Source organism: Osmia lignaria, chromosome 13 (genome assembly GCF_051020975.1).
Source record: "Osmia lignaria lignaria isolate PbOS001 chromosome 13, iyOsmLign1, whole genome shotgun sequence".
NCBI classification, from domain to species: Eukaryota; Metazoa; Arthropoda; class Insecta; order Hymenoptera; family Megachilidae; genus Osmia; species Osmia lignaria.
In genome coordinates, this window is record NC_135044.1 from 8,511,339 (window position 1) to 8,527,871 (window position 16,533).

Below are 16,533 nucleotides of genomic sequence, written 5' to 3' on the forward strand. Positions count from 1 at the left end.
TGTTCTATAAGAACTATGCGTACAGAATTTTTACGTCTAAAAATCTGTTACTCTGCCTTTTCTTTCCCAATCACCATATCGAGTTGGTTCTGGTCCACGTGGGCCTCCTATTTCACCTGTTTCTGGATTAATATTGTTTGGAAATGGTTTCAAAGGTTCTTTTTCTTGATAAGGATGTTTTCCTTCTTCCAGTTCTTCTAATTTTTCTGTCATCAATTAAATAATGTCATTTTATTAAAATAATATTATTTATAATTTTTTAATAAATGTTTCTTCATAATATACCTATGGGTGTCCGCTCCCTTAGCTTTTTTCTAAATTCGCGGATTCTTGGACTTTCAGTTGTTTCATTTTCCTTTGAAAACAGTATTTGAAATTCTGAAAAACAATTAGCATCCTGTTCATTAAATTAATATTGTATTCGAAGTGCAGAGTACTTACGTGTGTGGAAAAGTTTGATTGAGGATTTTCTAATTTCATGATTTACTTTTAATAAATCACCAAATTTTAAAACGTTTGGAGCAAACATAATTCTAACCATCAAAAGTTTTTTTTATTTCAATGACAGGAAAGGTTATGTTACCATAAAGCTATAATAAAATTATTATGTATAGTATATTGATGATTTGTATCAAAGTGATAATTTTAATCACTGAAGCTTTTCTTAGTGAATACTTAATTTAATATATATACATCTTTAAAATTGTTATCTTTTATAAGATAGTAATCAATAATTTCACATTAGTTTTATATTCTGAACGTATATAAGAGGTAATTTAAGAAATGTAATTGTATTGTAACTTAATATAATTATTTCAATTTAATTTTTGTTTACAGGTTCAAGGATATGAAGGAATATAAACAAAATACCTAATAAAGTAGAAACTTCAACGTATTAGCATTGCGTAAAGGAAGATTTGTTCTTTTTTGTTCAGGTAATCATTCATTAATAACAGTATACTGATATTGTTAGTTTATTAAAACTTCATTATAAATTTTTTCACCAGACTAATCACAATATTGATTACAATTGTAATACATAAACCAAATTATATTAAAAGAGAGAAAGAACATGTTAATACATTCTTCCAAATTTTTTTAGTTATTAAATATACCATTTATGATGTTATTTTTACATTATTTGAGAAGTAGTATACTGTCAAATATATCATGTAATTTTTGGAAACAAAATTATAGATTCATTAAAAAAATGACTATAAGAAATGCATTAAATTCAGCTCTTGACGAAGAGTTAGCTCGTGATGAAAAAGTATTTATTATGGGGGAAGAAGTTGCAGAATATGATGGTGCATATAAAGTAACAAAAAATCTTTGGAAAAAATATGGAGATAAAAGATTAATTGACACGCCTATAACAGAAGCTGGTTTTTGTGGTGTAGCTATCGGGGCTGCACTTGCTGGTTTAAAACCGATATGTGAATTTATGACATTTAATTTCTCATTACAAGCTATTGATCGTGTAGTAAATGGGGCTGCTAAAACTTGTTACATGACTGCTGGAAAGTTGCCTGTACCGATTGTATTTCGTGGTCCAAATGGTAATGCTAAAGGTTTGGCAGCACAACATTCTCAGTGTCTTGCATCATGGTATATGAGCGTGCCTGGCTTAAAAGTTATGTCACCTTCAACTTGCGAAGATTATAGAGGATGTTTAAAAGCTGCTGTTAGAGATCCTGATCCAGTTGTGATTTTAGAAAGTGAAGTGCTTTATAATTTTGAATTTCCTGTATCAGATGAAGCTATGGACAAAGATTTTACGATACCTATTGGTAAAGCTAAAATTGAAAAACCTGGCAAAGATATTACTTTAACGTCACACGGCCAAAGTACTATGTATACGATGCAAGCAGCTGAAATCCTAGCGGGACAAGGAATAGAAGCAGAAGTGATTAATTTACGTTCTCTTAGGCCAATAGATTGGGATACAATTTTTAAATCAATTACAAAAACCCATAGACTAATGACTGTAGAACTTGGATGGCCAACATGTGGTGTTGGTTCTGAAATTGTAGCAACAGTAATGGAAAATCCAGTATTTTTTCAACTTGATGCACCAGCTGTTCGTTGCACTGGTATCGATGTACCTATGCCATACGCGGAAACTATTGAATATGAATGTGTACCCAAAGATCACCATATTGCAGATTTTGCTAAAAAAGTTTGTGGTGTAAAAGCATAAACTTATTACGTGTTTTGTAAATAAAATTTTATTTTCTAAACAATTGTTTAACAAATATTTACATATATTAAATTGTATAAATTTTATTCAATTATATTTTTGAAAGAGTATGGTATTAAAAAGTGATAATCTTTCATTTTGTTTCTTAAAATACTAATGTTGAGAAAATTATTAACTAACGTTGTTAATTTGAAACATTTCTTTGTGTTATTCAATGAAGTAATACTAAGGAAAAGTATTAATGTGGTATGATTTACAATATTTGTTTTAGTTATGCACTTCTCCAAAATAGAAAGCAGAGACAGGAAGAGGAATACCTTATGTACAACCATACTGTTTTCATATAAAAAAACAGAAAACTAAGAAGAATAAAATGCATTGATAACTTTACACAAAATGTTATAATGGAACCAAAGTTATAATTAATGTAAGTATTATCAAAGGAACGTATTTATACACAACTTAGTAATAATGTACAGTCCAAGAAGAAAGATATTTTGGTTTGCAATAATTAGTAGAATAGTAATTTTAATTTTACAATTTATTTTTAATATTCTATGCCCTGATCATCGCGCAGATGCATTTAAAAGTTTCACAAGTAATTCTGAACAAGTTTCAATATACGATACTATAATTACATTTTTATTTAGCGGTCTCACGCGATGGGATGGTGAATATTTTATACATATTTCAAAATATGGTTACACATATGAAAACACTTTAGCTTTTTATCCATTATACCCTCTATTGATTCGAATTGTTGCTACTCCTATTAAGAAGATATTTTTTGTATTGAATCTTCATAGTTCTATCATTCTTGCAGCTACATTGATTAATTTTGTGTGCTTCATTAAATCTGCTGTTACGTTTTATGATCTTAGTAAGACGGTATTAAAAAATACAAATACGTCCTACAGAGCAGCAATATTTTATTGTATAAATCCAGCTACCATATTCTTTTCTGCTATTTACACAGAATCTTTATTTGCTTATTTATCATTTTATAGCATGTTGAGATCTATTAAATTAGATCCGTACGTATCTTTTCCAATAGGTTTGTCCATTCTTACAAGATCAAACGGTATGATTAATATTGGATTTCCTATATATTTTAGATTACAAAATTTAGCCTATAGTTATTTAATAAAGCACACAAATTTTTCATTAAAAACATTATGTCAATTTATATTCAAACTAACAACTTTAAGAAGCATCTGTGTAATGTTTAATACAATAATTATATCAATCATTCCATTTGTTCTGTTGCAAATGTATAATTATATTACATTCTGTATTCCAAATTTAAACTACACATTTATTCCTGAACATATTACTAATTATGGTATAAAAAATAATTTAGTATTATCAGGTAGCAACAATAGCGAGTGGTGCAGTTTAAAAATTCCAGTAGCATATGGTTACATACAGAAAAAATATTGGAATGTAGGATTTTTAAATTATTATGAATTAAAACAAATACCAAATTTTATTCTAGCAATTCCAATACTTTATATTATGATTAGATGTATTAAGGAATACTTTTTTGTACATAAGAGATATTTTTATACATTTGGATTTATCCCAAATATTCAAAACGAGAAACAGATAAAAATCAAGGAATATCCAATAGAAATGTTAGTATTTGTTAGTCATGGTTTATTTTTAACCGTATTTTGTATTCTTTTTGTACACATTCAAGTAAGCACACGTTTGATAAGTTCAGCGAGTCCATTGATATATTGGTATTGTGCTTTAACGTATACTCCTCATTCGATTAATAACAAGGCATATGAAAGCGAAGAAAATGCATGTTCCAAATGGAGAGTATTTTTCCTTAAACAGAAAAAATATGCTTTACGAGATAAACTTATACTATTCTACTTTTTAGGATATACAGTTATAGGTTGTTTCATGTTTTCGAACTTCTTACCATGGACATGATTTATTTCATGTTGAATAATTTAAATATTTATTATTTATATAATCCATATATGATTATATCAAATATGTACAAAATTGTAATATACAATATTGCTTTATAACAAAGATTATAAGCTAATGTAAATTATTACAATTATAATTAAACGAGTGATGATAATTTAAAATACAAAATATGTTTCATAGGAAAGTTTTAAAAAAAAAGATTCATTTAATATGTGACTTCTTGTGTTTAAGTATTTCGATTGGTGTTAGATGCAGTATTTGCTCGCAGTCAGGACACTCGTAAGTCTGTGTATTGGATTTACGTTTAATATTGTTAGAAGGCTTTTCAATTTCCTTTGTATATTGCTTATTACAGGACTGTTGATGTTGTAACTTTTGTATGCTTGTAAGAATTGCTTGCATATTACAATTATGGCATTGCCATTCTGTTTCTGACATTTCTAAAAAAAGCTTATCACTCCATTCAGTTTCTTTCAAACTAAAAATAAATTATAGTTAATGGATTTTTTAAATTATACCTTGTTGATTCATAAAAATAAATTAGGAATAATTTACCAATTATATGTGATGGTATTTGTTAAATGAACTCCCCCTTTAGTTGAATTGGAAATTACTTGAAAATCTGACTGAAATGGATTAGGATCTATAGATACGTTGTTGTCGGTGCTTCCCACATAGATTGTCTTCAAATCGGCTGGTAAAAGTCGTTTTAATGTATAAGGAACTGTGGTGTGCATATAGTCAATCAATTCTTGAGTAAGTGTGTACTCGATTTCACTAAAATCTTGTTTTTCATTATCATTTGTGTTTGGCTCTGTAAAATATTTGTGGTAATTAATATTAAAACTCGGTCATTAATCTAAGTTAAGTAATAACTTTCTACTTTGTTTCTGGATTTTAATACTTTTTTACAATACCTTGTAAGCGTTGATTTAGTAAAAAATCCCATTTGTGTCGTAATTTAGTAGCTTTCATTAATAACGTTTGACCGCTATCAGGTACAGGAAATTCTAATGCTAACCAGGAATCACATACAATTCTATAAAACATAGAACGCAATACAACATTGATATATCTTTGTTAAATCTAATTACAGTAAAACCTTGATAAGTCGTCACTCAAGGGACCGAGAAATTTGGACGACTTAAACGGAGTAGAAACCATGTAAATTTGAAAATAACGAGGAAAGGAAAATGACTTATCCGGAGACGACTTATAGAGGTTTTACTGTGTATGCTATACACTCACATTGAAAATGTACTGTTCGTATCAATTTCACGTGCGAACAGAAGTAACGTTTGTGCAGCAGGCATTCTAAGGGTATTTACTAAATAAGGCTTTGTCGTTTCTAAAAGAGATCTGTCAATGGTACAATAAGTTAATACGTTTGATTACAGTAGAAATGATATGTAAAATATGATTAAAAACTTACAAATATGCTAATATTGTATGTTTTGGACTAACAGGAGTTTTACTTTTGAATCCTGGTATTGATACAATATCAGTTTCTTCTAACTGTAGTATTTGTGGATGGTTTCCAAAGAAGCTCATTGGATGTAAGGCAATATACGGTTTTGCTTTTGTATGAAACAATTGTTCACTCATTGACTGAAAATTTATGTTATTCATCGGCAAATAGTTCAACTACTTGAAAAGCACAAATTAACATTACCTTACAATAATTAAATTCATCGGCACATGCAAATTGTGGATATAAACCACTGCACAATATTAACTTTAACATTGTTAAATCCTTATAACTGCATGCACTAGCTGCGACCAATAAATTTTGAACTTGACTTGGATCGTTTCTCATACGAAATTCAACATCTTTTATGTCAATTTCTTTATCGTCGTTATCATTATCTTCTAAGTGTATATCAAAAGTCTCCAATTTTAATTGTTTTCGCTTTCTGGGTTCACTTTGCTTATAAGTTCTTTTCAAAGACTTTAGAAGTTTCAGTTCTCCATGTCTAATTGCACGCTCTGCACTACTCATGGAAGAATTTGGTTCCGGAAGATTTTTTAATAAGCTACAATCCTGTAAATTATAAATGTTAAAGTAAAAGGATTTCATAAATCAATGCTACCGGGGGATGTTAATTTACCTGAAGTAGTTCTTTAAACTGTGCTCTTAATTTCGTCATTTCATAAAATCTTTGTTCTTCCAAGCCTCTTCTTTTACACCATTTTCTACTGCTATTGCCAGAACTTCTAGATTCCTGAGAATTTTGTTGTTTCATTTCTAACCATTCTCTGAATGCGTTTAGTAATGTTATTGGGTCACCATGATCAGATTCCAATTTTTTTCTAGATGTCTTAAAATCACTGAATTAGTATATAATTAAAAATGTTTTTAAGAATTTATCAATTACATTCTATTACCTCACATTCTGGATCTCTGTACGCTCTATTTGTAAATGGTGTTTGTATACTTAAAGCGGCAGCCAAGGATAGTACTGGTTCAACCTGATGAAAAACTGAACCCATTATTAACATTTTCCCTATTGTTATATCAACAGGTAAACGTGCAAGTGTTTTTCCAATACACGTTATCTTTTCATTATCTGTAAGTGCACCCTATAATAAGAGATGTATGTTTTATTCATTCGTTGAGTTGACAATTTATTTGGCTAGTATCAAATGTACTAACATGTTCTTTTAATGATAAAATAGAGTTTTCTATACTGTCTGATGGTGGTGGTTCTATAAAAGGAAATTTTCGCGCATCTGGAAGTCCCATGGCTATCATTTGTAAAAGTAAGGAGTCTAAAGGCACGCGTTGTAATTCTGGAGTTGAATATTTTTCTAACCCCATATATTCTTCTTCCGAGTATAATCTACATGGAAATATTCTCGTATTAATACATGTTATAAAACTATAATATGATTTATTGATATACCTATAACACACTCCAGGTCCTGTTCTACCAGCTCTTCCTTTCCTTTGCTCGGCACTGGCTTTGCTAATCCAAAATTCCTTTAGCCGTTGCATTTTACACGAGGGGTCATAACTCATTTCTTTTACTTTTCCACTATCAGCAACAAATCTAATTCCATCTATAGTAATAGAAGTTTCAGCTATATTCGTTGATACGATACACTTTCTTACTCCTTCAGGAACGTAATCGAATACTTTGTCTTGTTCGCTAATAGCTAAAGTGCTATGAAGCGGTAAAACAATCCAGTTATTTTTCTTCTGACTATACTCTTTTGCTGCATCTACAACTGCAGTAATTTCACTCATTCCACTTAGAAATATTAACAAATCGCCTTTTTCATCAACTGAAATTACTAATTATTAATTATACGATTAAAAATAGCTGTATTTAACAAATAATACTTTTTACCTGGATATTTTTGATCAATCATTTGCATTATTTGTACGTAAGGGCTTGGATTGAATCTATCATTTTTATACCGAAAATCTTCTATGGTAATAGGTCTATATAATAACTGAATGGGATATAATCTTCCAGGAACCTATTATAGAAATTATTATTATAAGAATGTTTCAAAATTAATTAATAATTATATATTACTAAAGATTTACCTGTATTATTTTAACATCCTCTTTTGCAAAGTAATTACCAAAAAGTTCAATGTTAATGGTAGCAGACATGAGCACTAATTTTAAGTCCTGTTTTTGATTAATGATACACTTCATAATGCCAAGAAGAAAATCTCCATGTAAATGACGTTCGTGTACTTCATCCAAAACAATTACATCATAGGGTAATACAGTAGATTCTCCAGATAGCTAAACAAAACATAATACTTTAATATTTGTAGTACTAATAGAACTTTTAGCTTTATTATAATTTCTACCTGTCTTAACAAAAGTCCTTCTGTTATAAAAGTAATTTTAGTATCTTGATTTCTTTGTTTCTCAAAACGAATTTGATATCCAACCTGGTTACAATTCTCTGTCAGTGTTTCAAAGGCAACGCGTTTGGCTAATGATATACAAGCTATTCTCCTGGGTTGCGTACAAGCTATAAGAAATTGTTTTAATACAATAATTATGTTCTGTGGAAAAACATTTGAAAGCACAAATGGTTAAAATTGTAATTTTAACACCTACCAATTTTTTGAAAGCCTGCCGAATATAAATACTGTGGTACTTGAGTGGACTTTCCACAACCAGTATCACCAGCTATAATAACTACTCTTTCATCTTTTATTGTTTCTATAATCTTTTTCTTATACTGATAAACTGGCAAATTTGCTTGTGATTCTCTAAGCTTCTTCAATTTAGTAAACTTTTCTTTCTGTTTAAAATCTAAATACAAAATTATTATGTTCTGAAATCTTGATAACTGTTCCTTTGTTAATGCTTCAGTCGGAGGAACGCGTGCAAATAATTCATTAAAGTTTAAACTCAGTTTGAAATTTATACAATGTAATTTGTGATATATCTTTGGTACACCAATATCATTCAACGAAAAATTAACTGCAGCATCAGAAGTATTAAGTTTCTTTTGTACAGTTTCATATTTATTAACAAATTTCCAAAAATCATCAGTGTCCTGTACTGTATTCAAATTCCCTGAGAATATTTTGTTTAATTCATGTTTGTATTTAGTGAAACAGAAACTGTCATAATCTTTATCAGATTTATAAATTACTTCTCTGTCAGTTGATACAATTTCTTGGTTATAGCTTTGTTTGGGTAGTGATTTGGAACTATTACTTTTATTTTTCTTTCGTCTATCGTCATATTGATATTCACGTTTAAATTTATTAGTATATTCGTATTGTGAGCTCATACTGTGGTAAAAGAAGAATGTTATAACTTATAACCTGTTACCTATAACGTTTTCATGACGTAACCTTAAATACATAAGAATAATTTTTTTATATATGTATCTTTTAAGAATATAATATTATTGACACTTTTATTTATCAAATTTTTATTATAGATTATAATTATTGTATAAATATATTACGTTATAGAGTAACATTTGTTATGTGTTCGTACGCAGTATATAATAAACGAAATGAAATGTAATCAAATTTTCCCGCGTAGGCGCTTATAGGTAAGTGGTGGGGAGTCTCAGGCATATATATATAGAGGGCCTCCTTCCACTTCCACTCGTCACTCGTCACTCTCTTCGCGAGTGTCGTTGGAGAGGGACGGTGCTTGGCGGAACCTCGTGGGAAAGGAAGCCTCTACGAGGGGGGATCTTACTACATACTGCCATAGTCTTCTTTAAATATAAATATGTCAATTTCAAGTTTTATGTTTGTTCGTTTAATGCTTACTAATTGCAATCAACTTAAAAATAAAGGTAACATGTATTTAGAAACTTAAGTTATTTATGATTAATGCGTATATTCTTCAATTAAATTTTAACAAGTTAGTATAATCGTGTTTTCATTATTCCTTTAAAATAGTAATATTTCGAACTACATATATTAGTTCGGTTAGCACCACAACAAGAAGATAAAGTATGAATAACTGTTTGTACAAAACAGTGTCACGATCTTTCAATTTTCCTTTTGTTAGGGAAGATATACAAAAATAGCTATTAGATAAAGGTCTAAACAACAGTGAACGTAAGAATACATTATCGAAGCAGTTTATCGATATCAAATAAAACTTTGGTCAGTATCTTCTTCGTCTTTGTGTTGCTTCCGGTCAGTACTGCTACCCGATGCGTTCTTTGCGGTAGCATAACAATATCATTATTACTATATCAGCAGTCGATAATGTTCGTTGGGCATAAAGGGACGGAAATGTCCCTAAAATACGCCGCCATCCTTTGGAGGTGAAGGATGCGAAACGCATTTGTTAACGTCCAAAGTCTGGGAAACAGTTTATGTTATGTTATTACTATATCTACATTGCTGCTACCTGATGCGTTCTTCGCGGTAGCATTTTTCATCATCGACGCACGTCGACGATCGCAGATACGTCGTTATGTATTTAGTTAGAGCGAAATAGCGAGGGGATTTGTTGCGTTGAGATTTTCGGTTTTTCTAATTTCCTCGATATAATAGTCGTTTTCTCAAGTGTCACGATTGTGCTCCTATCTCTTGAGTCGATTGACCTTATCACGTTAGCTAGATTAGCGTCAATCGTTCTTGGCAGTGTCAGCCGACAGTGAACGTATTCCGTCTGTCATCTCGAAAATGACTGTTACCGTGGTCCAGGCAAAACTAGCCTCGATGATCGCTATCGCTGCCGGTAGCTTCATCGTCGGCGTTGCACCCTCGTGTTTCGTTTCGCGTGTACGTTATCTACAGCAGAAACTATTACTTTCGTGTACTCTTTGTTTCGGTGGTGGTGTACTGCTTGCAACCGCGATTCTTCACATGTTACCAGAGATCCGCGAGTCTATGCCCGAGTACGCGGAGCTACTCTTCTCTTGCGGTTTTCTTCTATTGTATTTCATAGACGAGTTTGTTCATTACTTTTGGAATATCGACGATCGATCTGCGACGCATTTGAACAATTGTAAACCCGCCGATTGGAACACGGCAAGTCAAGTGTACGTATAAGTACTTGAGTGGGATTTTTTAACGTAGAAATACAGTAAAACCTCTATAAGTCGTCATTTTCCTTTCCTCGTCATTTTAAAATTTACATGGTTTTTACCCCGTTTAAGTCGTCAAAATTTCTCGGTCCCTTTAGTGACGACTTATCGAGGTTTTACTGTATTTAATATTTAGTATTTACGAGAGTGTCTTTCATGCGAGCTCACAAGCGTTGAGGAGGAGATTGGAGACATGTATGTACTTGTTGATTCGTTGTGCAGAGATAACGATGGTTCGACTTCGTCTAAAGATAGAGGCAATTTTCACTCTTTAATTGTTATACGTACATTGAAGAATGAAAATTGCTTTAATGTTAGTATCAGGTCGCATTGTAACCGGTAGCAATCGATCGCACGTATCGATGAGAACGACGAAGCTGGATTTCTCGGTTGCAGAGAGCGTTGCAGAAGTCATTCACACCAGGTCGGGCCTGCCATTGTCAATCGGAATACTACCAGAAGTGTTTCTATATTCGACGTAAATCCGTATCAGACAAATCTTATCGGAAATGGAACGAATAATTCCACTTCAAGAACTTCTACGTATGGAGCAGTGCAGTATGGACCTACCGCTCCTAACTTTACCAACGAAGAGACCTTCTTATGCCATGGGAATCACTCGGAACCCTGTGCAAATTCGAACGCCAACCTTATGGGTCTTTTATTAGCGCTTACCGTTCATGCTATTCTCGAAGGATTGGCGGTTGGTCTGCAGAAAGCATTGTCCGAGGTAAACATATATAAATACACTGACAATGAGTTGCGTTGATTCTGTCGCGGCGTGTGACTCTAACACATATTCACGCCGGACAGCCGATTGGCGAGGGGCACGCGAATGAGGGACTGCAGCCAATCGGCTGCCGGCGTGGCGTGCGCATGCGTAGTGTCACACGCCGCAACAGAATCAACGCAACTCACGAGCGGAACTAACCAAGTGTAACGCTCACTTGGTAATGAAACTTTGCCACATTGTAGAGCTCGTCGAGTTGAATACGCCTATACCCTCTTTTGAGGGCAAATGGCTAATTGTTTAAAAGATATTAACAATTAAAGTTAGTTACTCCTTACATTGAGAAGTATGATAAACTTATACATACAAACGGTTGTCAGCGGTAAAATGCTTGACTCGCAATCTAAAGGTTCAGAGTTCAAATCCATGGTTCCCAAATTTTTTTTTTTCATTTTCAGGTCTTTCTGCTGGTTGGAGCAGTGGCCTCTCATAAGTTCGTAGTCGGTTTTTGTTTAGGATTAGAATTAGCTGGAGCCAATAGTTCTGTTGTTAGACTGGTGTTGGCAATTTTCGTATTCTCAGCTGGATCTGCCCTCGGTATAGGGATTGGAATGCTAACGATGCGAGCAAGTATCTTCTTTTTCAACCCCTTGAATTATACAGAAATCTGAAAGATAACATTTCTGTAGGCGAACAACAAATGGACGAAAATCGTGGCACCGATTTTGCAAGGCTTAGCAGGAGGAACCTTGTTGTATGGGACGGTCAGTGAAATTTTGCCGAGGGAAAGAGCAAGATGGCACAGCAGCGAGCGTCGTTGCGCGGGTATTTTACAGTTTACCTCTGTGATCCTCGGTTTTGTCCTTATCTACATTCTGAATAATTACGTGGGTTCGTAATTTCGAGTCTACGTTCATTCTGTCGATGATTAACAGAGTAAAACGAAATTATGTATACGCAGAGTGGTAATAATCTTAAATCATCATTTTTTATACTTATTCGTGTTATTACTTTTTTTATTTTTGAGAAGACTTAAAAATTCTTTTTATTTCACATTACATATAATAATAGATATGATTTGTACAATGAAATCTAACAGAAGATTTAAACTACATTCATGAAAATACTGATATTATAAAATGCATTCATCAAGAGATTTCTGTCCAAAAGTAAGCAGTTCTAACTGCAGGGTCATTTTGATTCAAATGTACTACTTACACTTGAAAACAAATTTTTTGTATCTGATAAAGTTTTAATTACGGATCAAAATGAGCCTGCATTCGCTTCACTCTTGTTGTCAGAGCGTTCATCTTCCAGAGTTTGACTCTCCTATTGGGTCACTGTAAATCCGAACACAGTAGGAGGGTTCAGTGTTCTTTTTGCGCTTCGGTCATGGAATTTAAACAACGACGATTCTCGTTAGTTTTCGATACGAATCTTTCTTTTCCTTTGGCACGAACGGATTCTTTAGAGGATCCTCATTTAATCTGAAATAAATAAAATGTACCTGTTGTTAATCTCTTCCCAATTACTCTATTTAAGTAAATGACAGAAGTGTATGTACCTGTACAAAGCTGGTGCCTCAGCACAATTCACATTATACCACCAATCGCAACCAAAATCCTTTTGATTGAAAAGAGTTCCATTAGTGCAGAGGAACGAAGCTCCTTGATGACCTTCCCGACCATCGTGACAAATATGATATGCCTGAAATTATAACATAAACTTAACTACCTATTTCACTAGAGTCTATAACTGCGATGCGCAGGTTGGAAGATGGTGGGGGAACGCATCGAGCTCTCTGCTAATCGCTTTCTACTTCGTTCGGGAGTATCGCCAATCAGGGCGAAGATGCGCACGAAAGAACGAAAACTGGTCTTTTTCGCAGTTATGAACTCTGGTGAACTGCGGTATATATACAGGGTGTTCGACAACAGGTGGGAGATTTTTTAAGGGGTGATTCTAGGGATCAAAATAAGACGAAAATTAAGAATAACGAAATAGCGTTTGCGGTTTTGTTTTCCAGTAATTAACGTTTAAAAATTCGAGTAAAAAGCGCCTAAAACCCGTGATCTGCCCAGCATCGACGACTTCCGAAGCTTTCCGTTTATACCGGCGATGTTACAGGGCGCTTAGCGCTAATTTCGATCTACTCCCAGTCAACGGCCTTAGCCACTTAGGCCATACCGGTACCCGTAAGATCACCGAAGTCAAGCTAAGTGGGCACGGTTTCGCCAATAGATGGGGGTTACCGTGTGCTGTTGGCAACGATACACACACGTACACACACACACACATAAGGACTAAAAAAAGTATGGAGTATAGAAAAGTAAAAGTATGGAGTGATAAACTCACGGAATTAAAAGTACGGAAAATGTAAGACAAAGAAAAAATTCAAAAAATGCGCGGGGTTTGGCCGCTGCATGCGCAGTGCTGCCAACCCATCCCCATAGGCGCGTGGACGATAGGGTTCGTTGGGCAACAAGCGCCGGCCCTGTAGGGCAAAATTAGTGATAGTGATCTACTCCCAGCGTCACCTCTGTACCAAGGGGCGACGGGCCGGAGCAATTGCATTCATGGCAAGCCAATCATCGTACGGGTACGGAAGACCCAACACCAGACTCTTCGTCGGCATGTAAGGAGTTTTGCTCTAAGACGCTCTTACTTTTAACAAGCTAACTTGAGTGGGCTCCCAGCTACACCCACCAGGCGCTTCACGTCCACAGCCAGAGCCCCGTTTGCCACCGGTAAACCGGTGCCCGGACCACACCACGAGGAGGAGGGGTTGGCACATGTTACCGCTGGGGCTGGCTGCAAGGCCCCAACGGCATCTTTTTGGTCCCAGGGGTGGGTACAATCATAACCAAGAAGAGAAAGCCGAATGCTGCAGTACCGAGAAATACAGGGTGATCCTCTCGCTAGTGGACTCAAAGGAAGTGCCGCCACAATAGCATGAAGTGGCCCTAGTCCTTTCTCTGTCATCGATACCTTTTCACGGACACAGCTACAGTATGCACCTCCGTCGAGAAAAGGGCTTGGGTCCATTCATACTGGTGTGGCGATACTTCCTTTGAGTCCACTAGCGAGAGGATCACCCTATAGAATAGCACGAGGTAAGTTTCTAGTATTCAATGATTCTTGGTTGTGACTGTACTCGCCCCTGCTGACCTGACGTTCAGTCGTCAGTGTCAGGCAGATTGCGGGTTTTAGGCGCTTTTTACTCGAATTTTTAAACGTTAATTACTGGAAAACAAAGCCGCAATCGCTATTTCGTCATTCTTGATTTTCGTTTTATTTTGATCCCTGGAATCACTCCTTAACCCTTTCAATACGGCGAAAAAATCAGTTCCCGGTAATGACTGGGAACAGTTATTTCTCCTCCAGGTAACTTTTCTGCCTGAAAGGCTGAAGGTCTTAAACGACCCCATAACGACGCACCATCAACAACAATGATGTCCTCTCAGGTGGGAAAGGGTTAAAAAATCTCCCACCTGTTGTCGAACACCCTATACATAACATTATTTCCTGGCAGACACCCTACGATCTTTACCCGTTGGTTACGGTATGCTTTCCATAATATGTTCCATACTTACGCAATTAATTGTAAATGAGATCAGAATGTAATGAATTACCTGGCAACCAGTTTCCACGTTTGCGTACATTCCAGGCACGAATGGAACGTGTGCACAGGAGAAGCTTGTCGGAGGCACGGTATGATACAAAGGGAAATCTACCCCAGGTATACCAGGTATTTTACTAAAATCTTGTTCGTTTTTCGGCTTCTCGATGGCTTTCACGACGATCGGTCTATCGAATTTTGCAACTGGTCGAAAGTTTTGATAGTTTTGGTAGTCGTTGAACGATTTATCATATTTAGCAACTGGCTGGTAATTTTGATAATCCTGCTGGTAGTCGTTGTAAGTTTTATCATATTTACCAACTGGCTGGTAATTTTGGTAGTCCTGCTGGTAGTCTTTGTAATTGTAATCGGCAACCACTATTCGATTCTAAACAGGTACAATAGACGGATATGAATTCGCGTCAACTACCGTGAAAGAGTGTAAGCGCGCTTTATTTAGGATCAAAAACAATTTAACGTTCGAAGAATAATAACGATTACCTGAAGCGATGCTGTGTACCCTGTTACCAGAAGAACACCCAACACCGGTATAACAAAGCTGCAACAGTTCCTTGTCATGTCCGCACTGTACGTGATAATAAACGAAACTAATCCAGTTTTCAATCTGCCGTTCAGTTCCAGCTCTCCTGTTCAAAAGATTATGTCACAGCGACGGAGAGAAAGTCCTACCTGTAATAGCGCACAACTCGAACAAGGACTATTCTGATTTGATACGTGCAACGTTTAATTGCTACGTGAAATACTGTTTTATACAGGGTAGTCAACTCGACTGTTACAACGCCCATAACTCTTTTCCTTCTTCAGTTAAGTAAAGCAAGGTATACATTAAATAAATTTCTTGGTCTAATAGAAACGTACAGTTAAAATTTAACTCTTTTATTAAGGTCACTTCTGGTAGAAGCGATACGTTATTAAATAAAACCACTTTGAGTTAGAGTGGTACAGTCTGCGATCGCCTGCAGCAGCGAAAGGGTTAATGCTATTCAAAACTATCCTTTCCCTTTTTTTTCGTTACTTTAGTATTTTTAAATAATATTAACATCGATAATGATCAAGGTTATCATTTCAGACGTGATTTTTCGATATTTTTATTACGAAAATAGTACAGCTACAAACAATTCTTTGAAATTGTTACCTTATTATATAAGAGCTTTTCTTTTGACAGAAGAATGTTCGTTGTTTTATAACGATGAAAAAGGAACGCTTGTAGGAACGAGAATATGTCATACACGTTGAGGCGAAACTTTTGAACTGTTTTATTAAGTAAAAAAAAAGATCATCTAGTATATACAATTAGTAAGTATAAATTAAGAATTATTCGACTCAGCACCGCAGCACATAACGTCTACAAACGACATTTACGTAGAATATTACGTTAAATTCTACTGGTTTACAGTAGAAAATTGATTTTTTTTTTTCAATCTACGTAGGTATATTTGTGCTAATAATGGAGCTTTGATTGAATTCGATCACTCACTTT

The 16,533-nt window shown here is 34.4% G+C and overlaps 6 protein-coding genes across 13 annotated transcripts; 3 read left to right on the forward strand and 3 right to left on the reverse strand.

Moving 5' to 3' along the window:
• Positions 1–36: 36 nt before the first annotated feature.
• Positions 37–582, reverse strand: LOC117602434 (succinate dehydrogenase assembly factor 4, mitochondrial). Of its 2 annotated transcripts, none has more exons than XM_034320440.2 (3): positions 442–582; positions 286–397; positions 37–206 (listed from the first exon to the last, which is right to left on the reverse strand). In XM_034320440.2, exons 1-3 carry the CDS (start codon positions 478–480, stop codon positions 37–39), a joined length of 321 nt encoding a protein of 106 aa, XP_034176331.1. In that variant the 5' UTR covers positions 481–582. The 2 variants fall into 2 exon arrangements, with proteins under 2 accessions (XP_034176331.1, XP_034176330.1); XM_034320439.2 differs by having other exon boundaries at positions 286–378; positions 442–579.
• LOC117602430 (pyruvate dehydrogenase E1 component subunit beta, mitochondrial) lies at positions 433–2,322 on the forward strand. Of its 4 annotated transcripts, none has more exons than XM_076691893.1 (3): positions 433–573; positions 838–935; positions 1,008–2,322. In XM_076691893.1, the coding sequence occupies exon 3, from the start codon at positions 1,121–1,123 to the stop codon at positions 2,198–2,200; it is 1,080 nt and encodes a 359-aa protein (XP_076548008.1). In that variant the 5' UTR covers positions 433–573; positions 838–935; positions 1,008–1,120; the 3' UTR covers positions 2,201–2,322. The 4 variants fall into 4 exon arrangements, with proteins under 4 accessions (XP_076548008.1, XP_076548009.1, XP_034176321.2 ...); XM_076691894.1 differs by having other exon boundaries at positions 1,198–2,321; XM_034320430.2 differs by lacking the exon at positions 433–573 and adding an exon at positions 600–771.
• Positions 2,323–2,633: 311 nt separating this feature from the next.
• Positions 2,634–4,141, forward strand: PIG-V (phosphatidylinositol glycan anchor biosynthesis class V). The gene has a single exon (XM_034320426.2). It carries the CDS (start codon positions 2,672–2,674, stop codon positions 4,139–4,141), a length of 1,470 nt encoding a protein of 489 aa, XP_034176317.1. The 5' UTR covers positions 2,634–2,671.
• Positions 4,142–4,345: 204 nt separating this feature from the next.
• LOC117602425 (putative ATP-dependent RNA helicase DHX34) lies at positions 4,346–8,913 on the reverse strand. Of its 4 annotated transcripts, none has more exons than XM_034320423.2 (14): positions 8,229–8,913; positions 7,973–8,139; positions 7,698–7,904; positions 7,495–7,627; positions 7,048–7,429; positions 6,798–6,984; positions 6,530–6,724; positions 6,253–6,462; positions 5,817–6,185; positions 5,577–5,752; positions 5,393–5,503; positions 5,062–5,183; positions 4,700–4,958; positions 4,346–4,622 (listed from the first exon to the last, which is right to left on the reverse strand). In XM_034320423.2, exons 1-14 carry the CDS (start codon positions 8,911–8,913, stop codon positions 4,346–4,348), a joined length of 3,480 nt encoding a protein of 1,159 aa, XP_034176314.2. The 4 variants fall into 4 exon arrangements, with proteins under 4 accessions (XP_034176314.2, XP_034176313.2, XP_034176312.2 ...); XM_034320422.2 differs by having other exon boundaries at positions 7,048–7,438; XM_034320421.2 differs by having other exon boundaries at positions 6,798–7,429.
• A 618-nt stretch (positions 8,914–9,531) lies between these two features.
• On the forward strand, positions 9,532–16,474 carry Zip88E (Zinc/iron regulated transporter-related protein 88E). Its single transcript, XM_034320431.2, has 4 exons — positions 9,532–10,638; positions 11,080–11,413; positions 11,872–12,039; positions 12,103–16,474. The coding sequence occupies exons 1-4, from the start codon at positions 10,280–10,282 to the stop codon at positions 12,310–12,312; spliced, it is 1,071 nt and encodes a 356-aa protein (XP_034176322.1). The 5' UTR covers positions 9,532–10,279; the 3' UTR covers positions 12,313–16,474.
• LOC117602432 (uncharacterized) lies at positions 12,813–15,623 on the reverse strand. Its single transcript, XM_034320436.2, has 4 exons — positions 15,534–15,623; positions 15,046–15,420; positions 12,978–13,120; positions 12,813–12,900 (listed from the first exon to the last, which is right to left on the reverse strand). The coding sequence occupies exons 1-4, from the start codon at positions 15,609–15,611 to the stop codon at positions 12,813–12,815; spliced, it is 684 nt and encodes a 227-aa protein (XP_034176327.2). The 5' UTR covers positions 15,612–15,623.
• Positions 16,475–16,533: the final 59 nt, after the last annotated feature.

What these genes read in the sequence shown, in the direction of transcription:
- Zip88E (XM_034320431.2), top strand. Translation starts at nt 10,280, where the DNA reads ATGACTGTTACCGTGGTCCAGGCAAAACTAGCCTCGATGATCGCTATC. An exon ending in TGCAGAAAGCATTGTCCGAG is followed by an intron (nt 11,414 to 11,871) that starts GTAAACATATAT and finishes TTTCATTTTCAG; the next exon opens with GTCTTTCTGCTGGTTGGAGC. An exon ending in TTGGAATGCTAACGATGCGA is followed by an intron (nt 12,040 to 12,102) that starts GCAAGTATCTTC and finishes ACATTTCTGTAG; the next exon opens with GCGAACAACAAATGGACGAA.
- LOC117602425 (XM_034320420.2), bottom strand. Translation starts at nt 8,913, where the DNA reads ATGAGCTCACAATACGAATATACTAATAAATTTAAACGTGAATATCAA. An exon ending in GATTGATCAAAAATATCCAG is followed by an intron (nt 7,439 to 7,494) that starts GTAAAAAGTATT and finishes ATTAATAATTAG; the next exon opens with TAATTTCAGTTGATGAAAAA. An exon ending in ACGAACAGTACATTTTCAAT is followed by an intron (nt 5,184 to 5,392) that starts GTGAGTGTATAG and finishes TATGTTTTATAG; the next exon opens with AATTGTATGTGATTCCTGGT.
- PIG-V (XM_034320426.2), top strand. Translation starts at nt 2,672, where the DNA reads ATGTACAGTCCAAGAAGAAAGATATTTTGGTTTGCAATAATTAGTAGA.
- LOC117602432 (XM_034320436.2), bottom strand. Translation starts at nt 15,611, where the DNA reads ATGACAAGGAACTGTTGCAGCTTTGTTATACCGGTGTTGGGTGTTCTT. An exon ending in ACGTGGAAACTGGTTGCCAG is followed by an intron (nt 13,121 to 15,045) that starts GTAATTCATTAC and finishes TTATAATTTCAG; the next exon opens with GCATATCATATTTGTCACGA. An exon ending in GAGGCACCAGCTTTGTACAG is followed by an intron (nt 12,901 to 12,977) that starts GTACATACACTT and finishes TATTTATTTCAG; the next exon opens with ATTAAATGAGGATCCTCTAA.
- LOC117602434 (XM_034320439.2), bottom strand. Translation starts at nt 541, where the DNA reads ATGGTTAGAATTATGTTTGCTCCAAACGTTTTAAAATTTGGTGATTTA. An exon ending in AATCAAACTTTTCCACACAC is followed by an intron (nt 379 to 441) that starts GTAAGTACTCTG and finishes ATTGTTTTTCAG; the next exon opens with AATTTCAAATACTGTTTTCA. An exon ending in AAGGGAGCGGACACCCATAG is followed by an intron (nt 207 to 285) that starts GTATATTATGAA and finishes AATTGATGACAG; the next exon opens with AAAAATTAGAAGAACTGGAA.
- LOC117602430 (XM_076691893.1), top strand. Translation starts at nt 1,121, where the DNA reads ATGATGTTATTTTTACATTATTTGAGAAGTAGTATACTGTCAAATATA.